The sequence below is a fragment of the Leptinotarsa decemlineata genome, unplaced genomic scaffold (assembly GCF_025532065.1).
Source record: "Leptinotarsa decemlineata unplaced genomic scaffold, Ldec_3_MD MMD2_P_RNA_scaffold_5, whole genome shotgun sequence".
In the NCBI taxonomy this organism is placed as follows: Eukaryota; Metazoa; Arthropoda; class Insecta; order Coleoptera; family Chrysomelidae; genus Leptinotarsa; species Leptinotarsa decemlineata.
In genome coordinates, this window is record NW_027412532.1 from 5,448,270 (window position 1) to 5,462,434 (window position 14,165).

Consider the following 14,165-nt stretch of genomic DNA (forward strand, 5'->3'; position numbering starts at 1 on the left):
AAAACGTAGAAAATGTTCATAATTCCGGGAAATTTGAATAATTTAAAACTTTAAGCCGCCTATCCTAATTACCTTTACGAATATTACTAAAATATCTCTCCGTATTCGTACCAAATTGTTCAAGTATTGAAGAATTCCAATTTTGTTCGTTGAGAGGTCCAGTAATGAGCATTTAATGATAAATGCGATTTCTGTGATGGAAATCCATTTATGAAAGATTCTAGTGCGAAAGTCTATTATGTTTCTCAAAAACGGCCAATTAACTTCGAATTCTCCTACAAGTCAGTCACCAGGTTAATTGCATTAGCCTCTGTAGTCTATTCTTCATTGTGGATTCATGCATTATGTTTTTGCCAGTGACGTGGAAGGAAAACTTCACAAAGGGCGCCAGTGGACTGAAAATATGATCTGTTTGTTTAGTACGTGTATGCAAATTCAATTGAATGATGATACTTTAGCAGTACTAATGAATGTAGGAAATGAACAAATGAAAAGAGGCAAGCTCTAGTTGGTACATGTTGGTTTATGTTCCTGGACGAGTGGAGAGCTGGAGTGGTATTGGGAGCGAAGGTGGAGATGGTTGTGGGAACGGAAGTATTGACTTGCAGAAGCGAGATATGCAATGTTATGAGATGTACGCCGTAAACGAATGAAGTAATATTTTTGAATCAACTCGTTTGTTGAGGCTTTCAGGTCGTTTTTTATTTCAATAGCTTAGCGAAATATCCTGGCTGGAGAGTTTTAATGGCAATGGTTTTGGTGTTTCCAAAGCTTATTGTTTCACGATGACCTGTTTTTCGATATGGATGAGGCTGAATCTGATTACCGGACAGCAAGCTCATCTTCCTAGACTCTGTTGGAGACTCTTCTGTTGGTCTGGCCGATGTAAGTTGAGGAGCAGGTGGAACATGGTATTTCATATATACCCTGTGCCTCATTTGGATCGTAGGAAAGTGAAATTTTGATTGTGTGCTGTGAATACTGTTTTTTTTATCGCGCTTCTTCAGAATTCTGCCCAATTTGTCGGTAACCCCATGAATATAAAAAAGAAAAGCTTTTGGGTGGTAGGTCTGTTTGGGATGTGGGGTGCGGGTTTGCCGAAGTTCTAAGTATCTTTGGATTTGGGATGAGGGATAGTCGTTTAAATGTAGGGCGGATTTGAGATCGTCTAGTTATTTGGTTCTATTGACACTTTCAGTGAGTATGATAGACATGTGTTTGAGAGAATTTAAGACGGAATTCATTTGGGCAGGATGATGATGTTGGTATGTTGGGATAGTGAGTTAGAAAAAATCATTCAATTTTGTGATGAGAACGTCCGGGAATGGAAGTGAGTTGCTATTTTCGACTTCCATTGTGAATTTTAGTTCGATATGTAATGAGCTGATTTGGTTCAAGAATGAATGGAATATTTTAAATTCATGAGGTCAAGTTTCACAACAAAACTTTAAACGAAGGCGCCTAAAAGTTTCAGCCAATGAATTAGAAAAATATCGTTGTTGAATCATCCAATGTAAACTAACTATTTTGAGTTGTGATTTGTGATATAGATTAAATTCTTATTCATCCCTGAGCTGATAATATGTTATGGATGTTTCATTTCTATAAATATCATTCAAAAAGTTTAGTAGAGACCAAAATACTGTTTTTCTCGAAATGAATGAATGTCTAGATAACTCTAATATATCCTTTTCTAGAAAAAAAAAAAAGTTGAAACCAAGCTATTTCAAATTAAATGTCAATTGGAACTCACCCTAACCAATCTGTTGAACACAGGACTATCCATGAGTTCTTTGAGGAATAATAAATCAGTCTCATTGATTCCATTTTCTCCGTCCGAATCATCTTTTTCTTGGCTATACTGGAATGCTACTGAAAATGAAATAAAACGGAAGGGTTATTCCAAACTGCATCTGTTCTAGATAATGTTGATAACAATGTCACTTGATTGTTGATATTAATCGGTTATCTTAATAAGATCCTTTTTAACAAGATCCTTGTTACAATGTTTGTTGAAGCACAAAGATTAAAATTTGTCAAAAAGATTTTTTATGGAAAACTCGTATTACATGTAATTATGGGTTGAGTTGGATCTATAAAAAACTTTTCACATCTTTCTAACAAAATATCGAATACGCCAGTATCTCGTGAAGATTTTCGTCTACCTTTGAAGTATTTTGTCCAGTAAATATTTATTTGTCTTATGTCAGCGTCTGTGTTATTTCAGAATAACTGAGAGGACGCATGAAAAACATTTCCGACTATTCGCCATCATAAATAATTTTTTGGCAGACAGAGCAGAATACAATAACATTGCCACTCGAGCAACATATTTTCAGAAAAACTCAGAAGGGAGGAGCAATAATGATAATAATAATAATATTTCATATATTTTCCGAAAGATGTAAGATACATACAGGAATAGTAAACATTAAATACTGAAAAGCAAAAATGCATTCAATGTATAAACAATATTATAAGTCAAAGAAGCCTTAAGATGAATTTTAAATGACTCTACATTTACATATTCACAAAATTCTTTAAGGAAGTTCATTAAAAATCTTTTGCCCCAGATTCGAAACAACATATTTACATGAAAATCGGTACAATTTCTTGTGTTTTAAGAATGAATTTCCTCATTAGTAGTAAACTCACGTCCATTTGCAAAAACCTAAACACACAATTCGAAAATAAAAATATCAACAAATGTCTTACTTCCGAAGATTTTGAGAACATGGTCTGCAGGAATTTCTACAAGAGGTTTAAGTAATTATTGTCAACATACGTTTACGTTGACTCAAGACTTATTTCAAATTTATGAACATGTAACAAATAGAATTCAGTCTAGAGATTAGATTGAAACATTCTTTCCAATTCAAACCTTCATCTACAAATACCCCTAAAAATTTCACAGAATGAGTTTGTTTGATAGGAAGATTGCCAATATGGATATTTGGGGTTTTGCATTATTTGATTACTAATAAGAAATGTAGATACAAGTTCGAAGCAGAGGATCTTCAATTTTATTCGAAATGAGCACATTAGTGTCATCAACTTATCTGATAGAGCTGGCATTGTAGCCTATATTATTGATATCATTTGTATGAAACAAAAAGGTGGCCTTAGGACAGACCCCTGCGGGACGCTCAAATAAATAATGCGATTTTTCGATCTGTAAATAGTGAACTCATCGAACTCAGCACCCAAAAACAAAGCAACCAACACCATACAGCACTGTTTCGACCCGCAATATGTCGCATCAGGATAAACCTGAGTAAGAAAAGGCTAAGGTGATATCTTTCCATCTACTATTTTCTTCTAACAGTGGAAAATATATTTCGAGAACGTAAAAAATATCAGAGCAAAGTAATGCATGTAAAGATTCCTTGAAAGACATTTTTGTGGGTGAGTCAATGTTTCTTACTGGTTTTAAGGCTTTCAATTTTCCATAATCTGGAAAATAAACAAAGCTAAATCAATAAAGAATTTGCTGAAGTGTTAGGTACATGGTGTTAGGTCATTGTTGTTTACTATTCATATTAATAATACACTTATTATAAAAACATTACACGCTCCAAAAAAACAGTTTTCGGGCTCGCCTAGAATAACAACTTAATGAGACACATTTCTTTATATTTCTTTGTAGAACAAAATTTCGAACATTTTAATCCTTATTTGTATTGAAAACTGAAATTCAAGCAGATGATAGGTACTAACAGGAACATTCCAATTCTTATTTACATGAAAACTCGAACAAATGCTTATATTCAATTTGTTTTGAATGTTATTTATATTCAAATGTCTTCCATTGAAGTCAGAACAAGAAGGTAAAGTTTTCGTTTTAGGCTGTTTTTCATCTGATGATTTTTGTTGTTCGTAGGGGTGCGACAACTGGTTAACGGAAAAACATATTTTAAACATAAACATATATGAAATCGTCAAAAATTCTTTCCTCTTCCTTCCTAATTTCCGTCTATCACGGATTCAGTATTTCATGACGAAAACAGGAACTTACTGATGCAACATTACAGATTATTAATCGAGTAGATATTATTGCGGAAGCTATACTGATTTTGTATATTTTTCTACAAAATCTCCCATTTTTCTCTGACAAACAAAATTCAAATATCTTTATTCGGGTCAGGTTCGTAGGTTACGTTCACCGATATCGAGGAAATGCGAATAACTGCAGGAGTTGCTTGGCACGAAGTCCTGTAACGATTGATTGAATTTTCTATAAGTTCAGAGGTCTTCGACTAGCCTTGCCAACCCGAGATATAATCAATAGTGAATTTTGCAGCGAATGTGTCACGTACAAACACATCTACAGGGCTTTCTCGATTCCAGGTGGGTGAAGAAAAAATATTGAGGATCTAGAGTTCAGATGATGGTACATGCAGTAGCAGGCTGATAGTATTTAGGTAGCTAGGTTGTAGAGAAAGTATTTAGGTTAACTTGATAGTTCATACTGGATCTCTGACATTATGACCAGTCATAATGATATCCTGAGGACGCTAATTTGGTTAGCGAAACGTCCGTCAAGAGACCGTATATTTGTTCTGGTGTTGGGAAAGTGTTTTCAATAGATTTATTCATGTTGAACTCAAGATATTTCCATTTTCTCATTTCTTCTTCTTTCTTCATGATTATTTAAATCAATCAAATATCTAAGATTTCAGCTTGAACCCTGATGATGCCTCATTCGGTTAGAGAGAGGGTTTATTTAGCGTACAAGTTTTCATTATGAAGGAACTATTGCGTCATTTTTAATTAAAACGCTGTTATTTTTAGCTTCACCTGCATGTATGTATGTATGTTTGTTTGTTTGTAACTCTCAAGGTCGTGATCTGCATTTGACAGAATTATCGACATTATTACTCGATCTAGTCGCGGGCAGATGGCGCTGTTCGTAACCTCCTTAATATAATTCGAACTCACTTTGCATGTATTTCTTCATTTGGAAAAAGTATTTTTTTTAATAACACGCGCACCTACTGCCTTATTTGTAACCCTCCTTTGCGCGGCCAAAACCTTTTTTTCGTTTTTTTTAATCTTGTACCGTCTCTACATTTTCAAATAGTTTTGGTCAGAGAAACATCTTTGTCTTTCTCAATCTTTGGGTATAGCACTTCCATTGTTTCCTTTCACTCAAAACTAATCACCAATGAGAGTAATAATTCATTCTCGAGTTGAGTTGCTTGAGGATATAGCGGGACCAATGAACTTCGCACCAACAACAACGCACCAAATACACCAATACAATTAACAAAATTGCTCATACACTTGAACAAGTAGCCCGAGAGACAAAATGATGGAAGAGGAAAGATCTGAGATTTTCGAAATGAATTGTACCTACGATTTGCCACTAAAGGTAATGTTGGTCAACCTAAGAGGGTTATAGTAACTTGCTACAAGGATCATGCTACACATTTTTGGTTCCATAGACATAGACAGAAAACGATCACAGAATAAGTGAGAAATTATTGAAATTGTTGAGACCGGGACATGACAACAAACTTGTACATGCATTTCAATTTTGTCTTGCAATGTGTTAGTCATTGCTAGTTCGCACTTTCTATATCAATAACACAACACAACAAAGTTTTTGTTTCGGGGTTGAAATTAGATGATTTTAATGTATTTCCACGTGTTAAAACCGAAAGTGACCATAAAAATTATATAATTATAATTATACAAACGTATCGAAACTAAATATCATTTAATCACCCTTTTTGTTCAAGCAGCGGTCTTTTTATACCAAAACATCTTCCGGATGATACATAAAAAGTGACACTAGCACGACAAAATTTTCAAAAATGTGAAAAAAGTACTATTCTGATCATTCCCACATTGATTTCAATTTAAGAGCCCCCGGTAGGCAGCTGTTTCAGCCTATTGGGCATCGTCAGTACCGGGCAGGCGGTCCTCGATTGAAGACAATATGAGTAGAGCAGAGTAGAGTAGAGTTTATTCTCTTGTGTGACAATTAAAAAAATTGTATACAGACGTCAAAAAAATAGTAAAAGGAAAATTTTGTACTTGCAGAAACAAATTTTAAGCTATTTAAAATGTAAAATAAAGTTATATATATATATATATATATATATATATATATATATATATATATATATATATATATATATATACAAAAATAACCTATGTAAAATAGTAGGAGAACTTAGTTATAATACATTACTGTTACTTAGTCATGTTCCATCAAAGAAGTGTATGAACTCTTCACTTTTATAAAACACATTTTCTTTAAGAAAACTTTTTACCCTTTTAGCAAATTTAACTAGGACTAGTTCCTTTCACTCGTTTGGTATCATATTGTAATATTTAATAGACAGAAATCTGAAAGAGTTGAGATTCTTGGATAAGCGAAAATACGGCACTATAACGGTATTATATCTGGTATTATATTTATTTTGAACAGTATAACTGGAAATGTTTTTCTTGGCAAAAAGTAAGCATTCATAAATGAATTGATTAGTCACAGCAATATACCTAGTTTTTTGAATAGTGGACGACAACTTTCATCAAGTTTTGAATTTGTTATTACTCTTATTGCCCTTTTTTGCATTATGAGAATTTTATCAACATGTGCCGATCCACCCCAAAAGAGAATTCCGTAGGACATGGTACTGTGAAAGAGACCGTGGTAGGCTGTGAGAACAACACTTTCATTTACAATATCTTTGATATTTCTTAAGAGATAGATGGAGGTAGCTAATTTATTTCTCAGATTGGTTATGTGAGCCTCCCATGTCAGCTTACAATCTAATGTTAGTCCCAGGCATTTTACCGGCAAATTGTCCTCCAGGGTTAAGTTGTAATTCAGAGTAAAAAGTAACGTTTTTGTTTTATCATTATTTAGACACAATCTTACATTCGTGAAATATTCCTGAGCACTTTTGAGAGTATATGATTCAATATTCTGATCATAGTTTCTCATTGAAACTAGTAATGTGGTATCATCAGCATATTCAACATGTTTTGACGATAAGAAATGAGTTATGTCATTAACATAAATAATAAATAGTATGGGACCTAAGATTGAATCCTGGGAACCCCCCATGTAATTTCCCTTTTGGATGATACCTTTCCGTTTGAGGAGGTACACTGATATCTTCCTGTAAGATAACTCTGAATGAATGAAAAAGCATTTCCTCTGACACCATAACTTTCTAATTTCATTAAAAGAATTTCATGTGACACACAATCAAAAGCTTTGGAAAGGTCCAAAAAAGATGCTAGTGTCACATTTCCTTTCTCAAATTCATCTGTGATGTGAATAATCATATCTACAAGTGCAGTTATAGTAGACTTTCCCTCGCGAAATCCATGTTGTTTAGGGTTCAGTACATTTTTTCTCTCTAAATAGTTGATCAGTCTGATTTTATAAGCCAATTCAAGCAATTTTGATAGAATAGGAACTAGGGAGATGGGTCGGTAATTACTGATATTATTTTTGTTGCCCTTTTTAAAAATCGGTATAACTTTGGAGAGTTTAAGAATCTCTGGAAAAACACCTTCTGCAAAACAGGTATTGATGAAAAACGTTGTGAAAAACCAAGAACAGTAGTTGGTCATAAGTGAAACCACCTTGCTTGATAAAAATAACTGCGTAAACGCAAGCGAGACATAAATGGAACCACCTTGCTTGCGTTTACGCAGTTATTTTTATCAAGTACTGTTCTTGGTTTTTCATATGTTGTATTCAATCGAGGACCGCCTGCCCGGTACTGACGACGCTGAAACAGCTGTCTACCGGTGGCTCTTAAATTGAAATCAATATGGGAATGATCAGCATAGGACTTATCTCATTATCTTTTGATTTTCATGGACCAATGTCCTAGCAGCTTGACTGCATTAACCTTTCCCGATTTTATATTCTATATAAACTACTCAAAATGAATATAGAGACACATCCTTAAAATCCAATAAGTAAAAAAATATATATTATTTCATGATGAAAACTTCTGGTGTGTACTACATACTAATTCTTATCATGTTCCATTCGATTGTGGTTTACTTTATTTTCTTTGTTTACTTCTTTTTGTACTTTCAGCTACAAAATCAGTAATATGAAAAATTCTGTATTTAGTTTCACTTTTCTTTCGTCCGTGATAGGTATTAAATTTTAAAATTTAAACAATGAATGTTGATGTATTGGGTAGGAAGGGGATACGTAGGGTGTACCTCAACGAATTTCAAGTTGCTAAAGCAGTGGCATTGATCGAAGTAGGGTATTCAAGGCTTCGTGTAGCCCAAATGCTTAATGTGAGTCATTCTGCGGTTTCCAGAGCTTGGAATCGCTACCAAATTTACGGCATATCCCGATCGACAAAGGCAACAACCCGCAGAGAAGATCGTTTGTTACGACTTTGGGCAATTAAGGATCGCACCGATTCTGCTACAACACTGCAACACTTATAGAAGCTACGGGAACGCGAATTTCGACCCAACTGATACGAAATCGACTTCACGAAGTACAACTCTATGCAAGACGACCTGCTAGAGCTTCTCCAGCTCATCGAGGAAATCTTAGAAACTTTTGTCAAGAGCATCGTACTTGGAATTTAGAACAGTGGGCCAATGTAATGTTTACAGATAAAAAAAAAGCATGTTATTCAACAATGACGGACGTGTTTTGGTATGGAGACGTCCCGGTGAACGCTATTTGGATGACTGTGTGCAAGAAATTGTTAAATTTGACAGGACACACGGACCTTGTGATATTTCGGGAAGAGACTTTAACGGCTGTCCGTTACATAGAGGAGATATTGGAACCTCCTGTCGTCCCAATTGCCCAAAATATGGGCGCTGGGTTCATTTTATAACATCATAATGCCAGGCCACACGTAGCCAGGGTCGTGAGAAAGTTCCTACAGGAGCACAATATTAATGTCATGAGATGGCCAGCTAATAGTCCGAATTTAAATCCTATTGAGCAGCTCTGGGATGAACTGGAAAGACGTTTGAAGGATCATCAACCCTTCCAAAATCTGAACCAAGTTGCAGATGCTCTTTTTACGATATACGAGCAGTTACCACAACAAATAAATAATTAGAAATTTGGTGGAAAGCATGCCTCGTCGTTGTGCCGAACTTCTCAGAGCCAGGGGTGGACGTACTCACTATTAATGTACATTTTTCTTCTTTTTTTTTCTGAAATGAATTTTCTATGTTTTTGACACTCATTTGTATTTCTTTTTAATCGTATTACCAAACAGCATTTTGAAAACAATGTAAGTTAAATTTAATAAAGGCACCTATAAACTATTTTATACATATAAATGTTTGACAAAATAATACATATTTTTTTACTTATTGCATTTTACGGACATGTCTATATTCATTTAACATGAAATGTTTTACGGAATATTTCCATTCAAATTAATCACAGCATATTCAGAATATTCAGAGGTAAGTTCCCATCAGTTTTCGTAAAAAATAAATGATTTTTGTTGGAGAAAAATTTGGAAAACGATAAAACCAGATTTTCCAATTTTCTCTGAATATTTAACGTTTTGTGGAAAAAAGATTCATACAAAAGTTATTGATCTTTTCATTTTTCATATATCTCATGCATTTTTGGCTTTTTTCGTTAGGCTGTCAAAATTATCTCCATTTCATTCCCTGTATCTTGGAAGGGTTTCTTTTCATTTTATTGTTACAAGCATAAGATTTTCTACCTTTCTCAATTACTTTCATAGTGTCTCAACTATGTTCTTCCCCTTCCATTTCAAACAGGAATCTGCACTGATATAACTGGTCTTCCGAGGAGAAAAAATGAAGTAATCGGTACCTTAGCACCTTGTACCTTAGCAAATTGAGTTGAAATTGAATTGACTTCCCCGACTGATGGAGCTTTAAAATCATGAATTCGTGTGAAAACAAGACCGTATTTATTAATTTTTCGTCAATTCTGACACATTGCGGACCCCAAGAATATCTTCTCAACATTGAAAACTCACCGTTATTCCGTGTCCCGTTGAAGCTCATCTTGAAGGAGTCAAGCAAATCGCGGCTTCGATTCTGATTCGCGAACCGGACCATTTTTTCGAAAAACCGCCGTCGTCAACGGAAAATATCACCGCTGTTGGATTTTTCCGGTACCGGCATATCTGACGTCGCGACGGCTCGAACTGATCTACTGATCTGGAAGCGCCGGAGAGCGGAGGAATTGGTGGTAGACGGGAATCCTCGTTACTATAGATACTTGTGAGGTTCGCGGACGACGGGTCAGGGCCGTAGCGGCTTTCCTAAGGGGTGTGCCGCCATTTCCTGAGGATGTGATGGCCGAAGAGCACGGTGGAGTGCAGTGATGCATGTACTGTGATCGTTGCACTGCAGGTCTGAATTCGAGAATAGAATTCGATGCATGAGAGCGTAATAGTCCAATGAAAAGTTACATTCAGGGTTGCGATTTAATCCTTTTAATGTATAGGAGTGTTAGTATAAGCTGAAGTTCAAGTTTGTGTGGTCGCAATCCTTGTCCTCCGGCCGTCATCTTGGAAAAAGGGGTGCAAAAGGTTTTCGCACTGTATTTCGTAAACTAGCATTCCTACAGAAAATTTTATGACACATTATTTCGAGAAAATTAAATTGTCTACAATTTTATTTCTATTACTTTTTATCGTAAAATGGAAAATAAAAAAGATATGAACAAAAACAACTTGAAGTTTTTGAACAATTTTTTTTGGGCGTTATAACTTCTTTTCTGGTCATTTTACAATAAAATGATATCAGAGCAATCTTATAGACGGTTTTTCAATGAATGAATTCCATTACAGAGTTATTTAATTTCATTAATTCATCTGGGTTTTACAGCGCTCCGAAGTTTTCCTCATATCTTTTCCACAGAACGTAAATGGTTTCACTTCAAAGCCTTTCATTGTTACATCTGGTGCCTCACACGACTTACATCTAGGATCGATTTTATTCTCTATTATCATCAATGATATAAAACAATGTTTTAAATTTTTATCGATCTTACTATACGCATATGATCTCAAAATCCTTATCTGTACTATTGAAGACAGCGTTAATATCACTAGTTTACAGCCAATTTACGAATGTAATGCCAATGGTAGAAATTTGTTAATTTTTGGTCTACCGTGTTAGAAATCACAAGTTAAAAGGTAAGACCTCGTTAGTCCCTAGCTCACACAAGTTTTGACACTTGAGGGTTGTCGTTCGTTGAGGTGCGACAGCGGGTTAACGGAAAAACAGATTTTAAACAGATTTGTTTTATAATACATATAAGTGGCAAATATGTGGTGACCTAAAAGTCATAGGACTATTACTAGGTCTTCAGGGCGAATTTACGAAGTTTTGCTGTTTTCTTTGCCTTTGAAACAGTAGGGCAACACAGAGCCATTATCAAATAAAAGAAAGGCCTCCGAGAGATATATTCCAGGTCAAGCTAACGTGAAGAATATACCTCTTATCAATCCCAAAAACTTTTTGTTACCTCCGTTACACATTAAACTGGGTTTAATGAAAAATTTTGTAAAATCATTAGACAAAGAAGGTGATGCGTTTAAATATTTTAAACACGTTTTTCCAAAATTAGGTGATGCTGAGCTCAAGAAAGGTATATCAATCAATCAATCAATCAAAATATACTTTATTGTCCAAGAATAACAATTCTCATGACAAGCATACAGTCACCATGATAACATCACAAATATACAGTTAGCAAGGAGATCATAAATACACATAAATTCACATTGGAATTGGAAACGAGATCAAGTGAGAGGAGCGAGTGTTATAGGTTGACTCAGAAGTATTTAAAGCTTGATATTTCTTGTGCGTGAGGCAAGCCATTTCCAAAATGTAGATACAAACCAATGTCAGAACTCCATTTTGCATAAACAAGGGATGACAGGATTCACGGTAATCAGAACTACATAGGTATCTAATTCCCCTTTTTTGGAGAGAGAATACTCTTTGAAATAAATACTGAGCACAAGCGCCCCAGAAGCAGATTATATAACGAAGATGAGATTCTATTAGTGCGTTGTATACGTTCTTCACTATACCCAAATTCAACTCATTAGCAACGACACGAACCGCAAAGCAACCTGAAGCTAATCGATTGCATAGTTTTGTAATATGGTTACCAAACTTCAATTTACTATCAATCAGAAGTCCCAGAAATTTATTATCCGTAGAAATGAAGATTTGTTCCTTGTCCAAATAAACATCATCTAAGTCGCCCTTGAATATTATATTTGTTTTGCTTATATTGAAAGCTAGAAGATTGGAATCACACCAATTCTTAACTTTTTCTATATCTATGCTTATGTGGTAGTTAAGCTCTGAAGAGCTTTTGTTGTGCCATAGAAACGATGTATCATCTGCAAACATAGTAATTTCACCATTGATGTCTAAGTTGGTGAGGTCGTTAATATAAATGAGAAATAGAGTCGGGCCCAAAACTGATCCTTGAGGAACTCCACTCTCAATTACTTGCTTTCCAGACTTGATACCATTAAATGATACAATTTGGCCACGCTCCGATAAGTACGACCTGAGCCAGGATAGTACCGTGCCGCAAAACCTATAAACTTCAAGTTTGCGGAGCAGTATTCCATGATTTACGCAGTCGAATGCCTTTGATAAATCACAGAATATCGCCGCCGCAGCCTCTCATTCATTTAAATTAATACAAATGGACCACAAACTGTTGATCAAGTGATCAACAGTTTGATCAAAAATTAAGTAATGTTGAATTAGCTGCGTGGAGTTCTTTAAAAAGAATTGTTTTATTTATTTTCGTAAACACTTGTAGAACTACTTGAAAACTACTGCAGAATGAGATGTCGCATGTCTCTCAAAATCCATTTCTTGCACTCCCATTTGAATTTTCTTCCAGAAAATTTGGGTGCTGTCAGTGACGAACAAGGAAAAAGGTTCCACCAAGGCATACTGACAATGGAGCATCGTTACCAAGTCAGATGGGATGCAGCAATGACGGAGGATTATTGTTGGTTCCTTATGAGGGAAAACAATGAAACGTATAAACGAAAGTCAAACATTTGCAAAAAGGTTATGCACAAAAGACTTCATTTAAATGTTTTTTTTATGTGTATTGTAAATAAAGTGGTATCCTCAAAATATATTGTTTTTTTCTTGTGTTAATCTTATATTTCCCTATATGAGAAAATGTTTGTATAAAACAAAAATAACTAAAACTCAAAATCTTTACGTGATGGAAAATTGTTAATGTTGAAGTCGCAGTCAGAATGCTTCAAACTCTCATATATAGCCATTATAATATTAGTCGCCATTTCTTTTTTCTGGCTAGTGTATTCAATCAGACCTTTCTGGACTCTCGAAGTATTGTGTTGCCACAAAACTCAAGCTGAATATTGATAAATGTGCTTGTATTTCTTTTACCAAAAACCTAATACCCTTTCATTATCAAAACTCAATAGGTAAAAGTCACGCCGTCAAAGCACAAAGCACATTTATTAAAATACAAATAGTTCTTCTAAAAATATCTCGTTATGGGTGAGTTATCGCACATTAACAATTGAAACCTTATTAATCCTCAGCTCGCACAAGTTTAGATCTGAGAGGGTTGTAGTTCGTCAAAGGACGATAGCTATTGAACGGAAAACCATTTAACCAAATTCTGTTATAGTGAATTGAATTCACAACAGTATCATTTGTTGAAGACATCTCTCATTGTTTTATGAGAAGTGAGTGCTTTATGGTCAACGAATCGCTCTTAGCACACAGACCTTTTGAAACAACATGCATAGAATAACTTCTTGACTCAATGTACAGATTCAAAAATTCAAATCCTATACACATCGGATATGAAACGTGAGTAGAATCGCTTATTTTTTATCTAAACTTCATCTTGTGCAAACGTCGTTCATGCTTCATAAACGAATAACGAAATTCCACCATCTGACTTGGGAAACGCCATTACTACGAGGTATGTTGAAAAAATAAGGTGAATTTTCATTTTTCTCAAAAAATATTTATAAATTCAATTCCTATTTTGTCCCCTTGCACCAGCGTTATTTCCAATCCTTGAAGAAGTATGTCCTTGAGCTCTCGGTTTTCATCTCCTCAACCATCGCAAAACGCCGTCCTTTCATGTTTCGATTGTCTCCATTCTACTTGATAGGTCTGCCACGAGA

At 35.0% G+C, this 14,165-nt stretch overlaps 1 protein-coding gene across 2 annotated transcripts in view; it reads right to left on the bottom strand.

Annotated features, from left to right (window-relative positions):
• The window catches only part of vari (MAGUK p55 subfamily member vari), a 55,106-nt gene extending 44,968 nt beyond the window's left edge, over nt 1-10,138 (bottom strand). The window contains exons 1-2 of one of the 2 annotated variants that reach the window (XM_074169334.1): nt 9,981-10,138; nt 1,754-1,869 (exon numbers count right to left, since the gene is read on the bottom strand). In XM_074169334.1, coding sequence (XP_074025435.1) covers nt 1,754-1,869; nt 9,981-10,062 — 198 coding nt within the window. In that variant the 5' untranslated portion in view covers nt 10,063-10,138. Of the gene's footprint in view, nt 1-1,753; nt 1,873-9,980 lie in introns of both variants that reach the window. The other variant, XM_074169333.1, reaches the window with a different exon arrangement.
• Between the last annotated feature and the right edge of the window lie 4,027 nt (nt 10,139-14,165).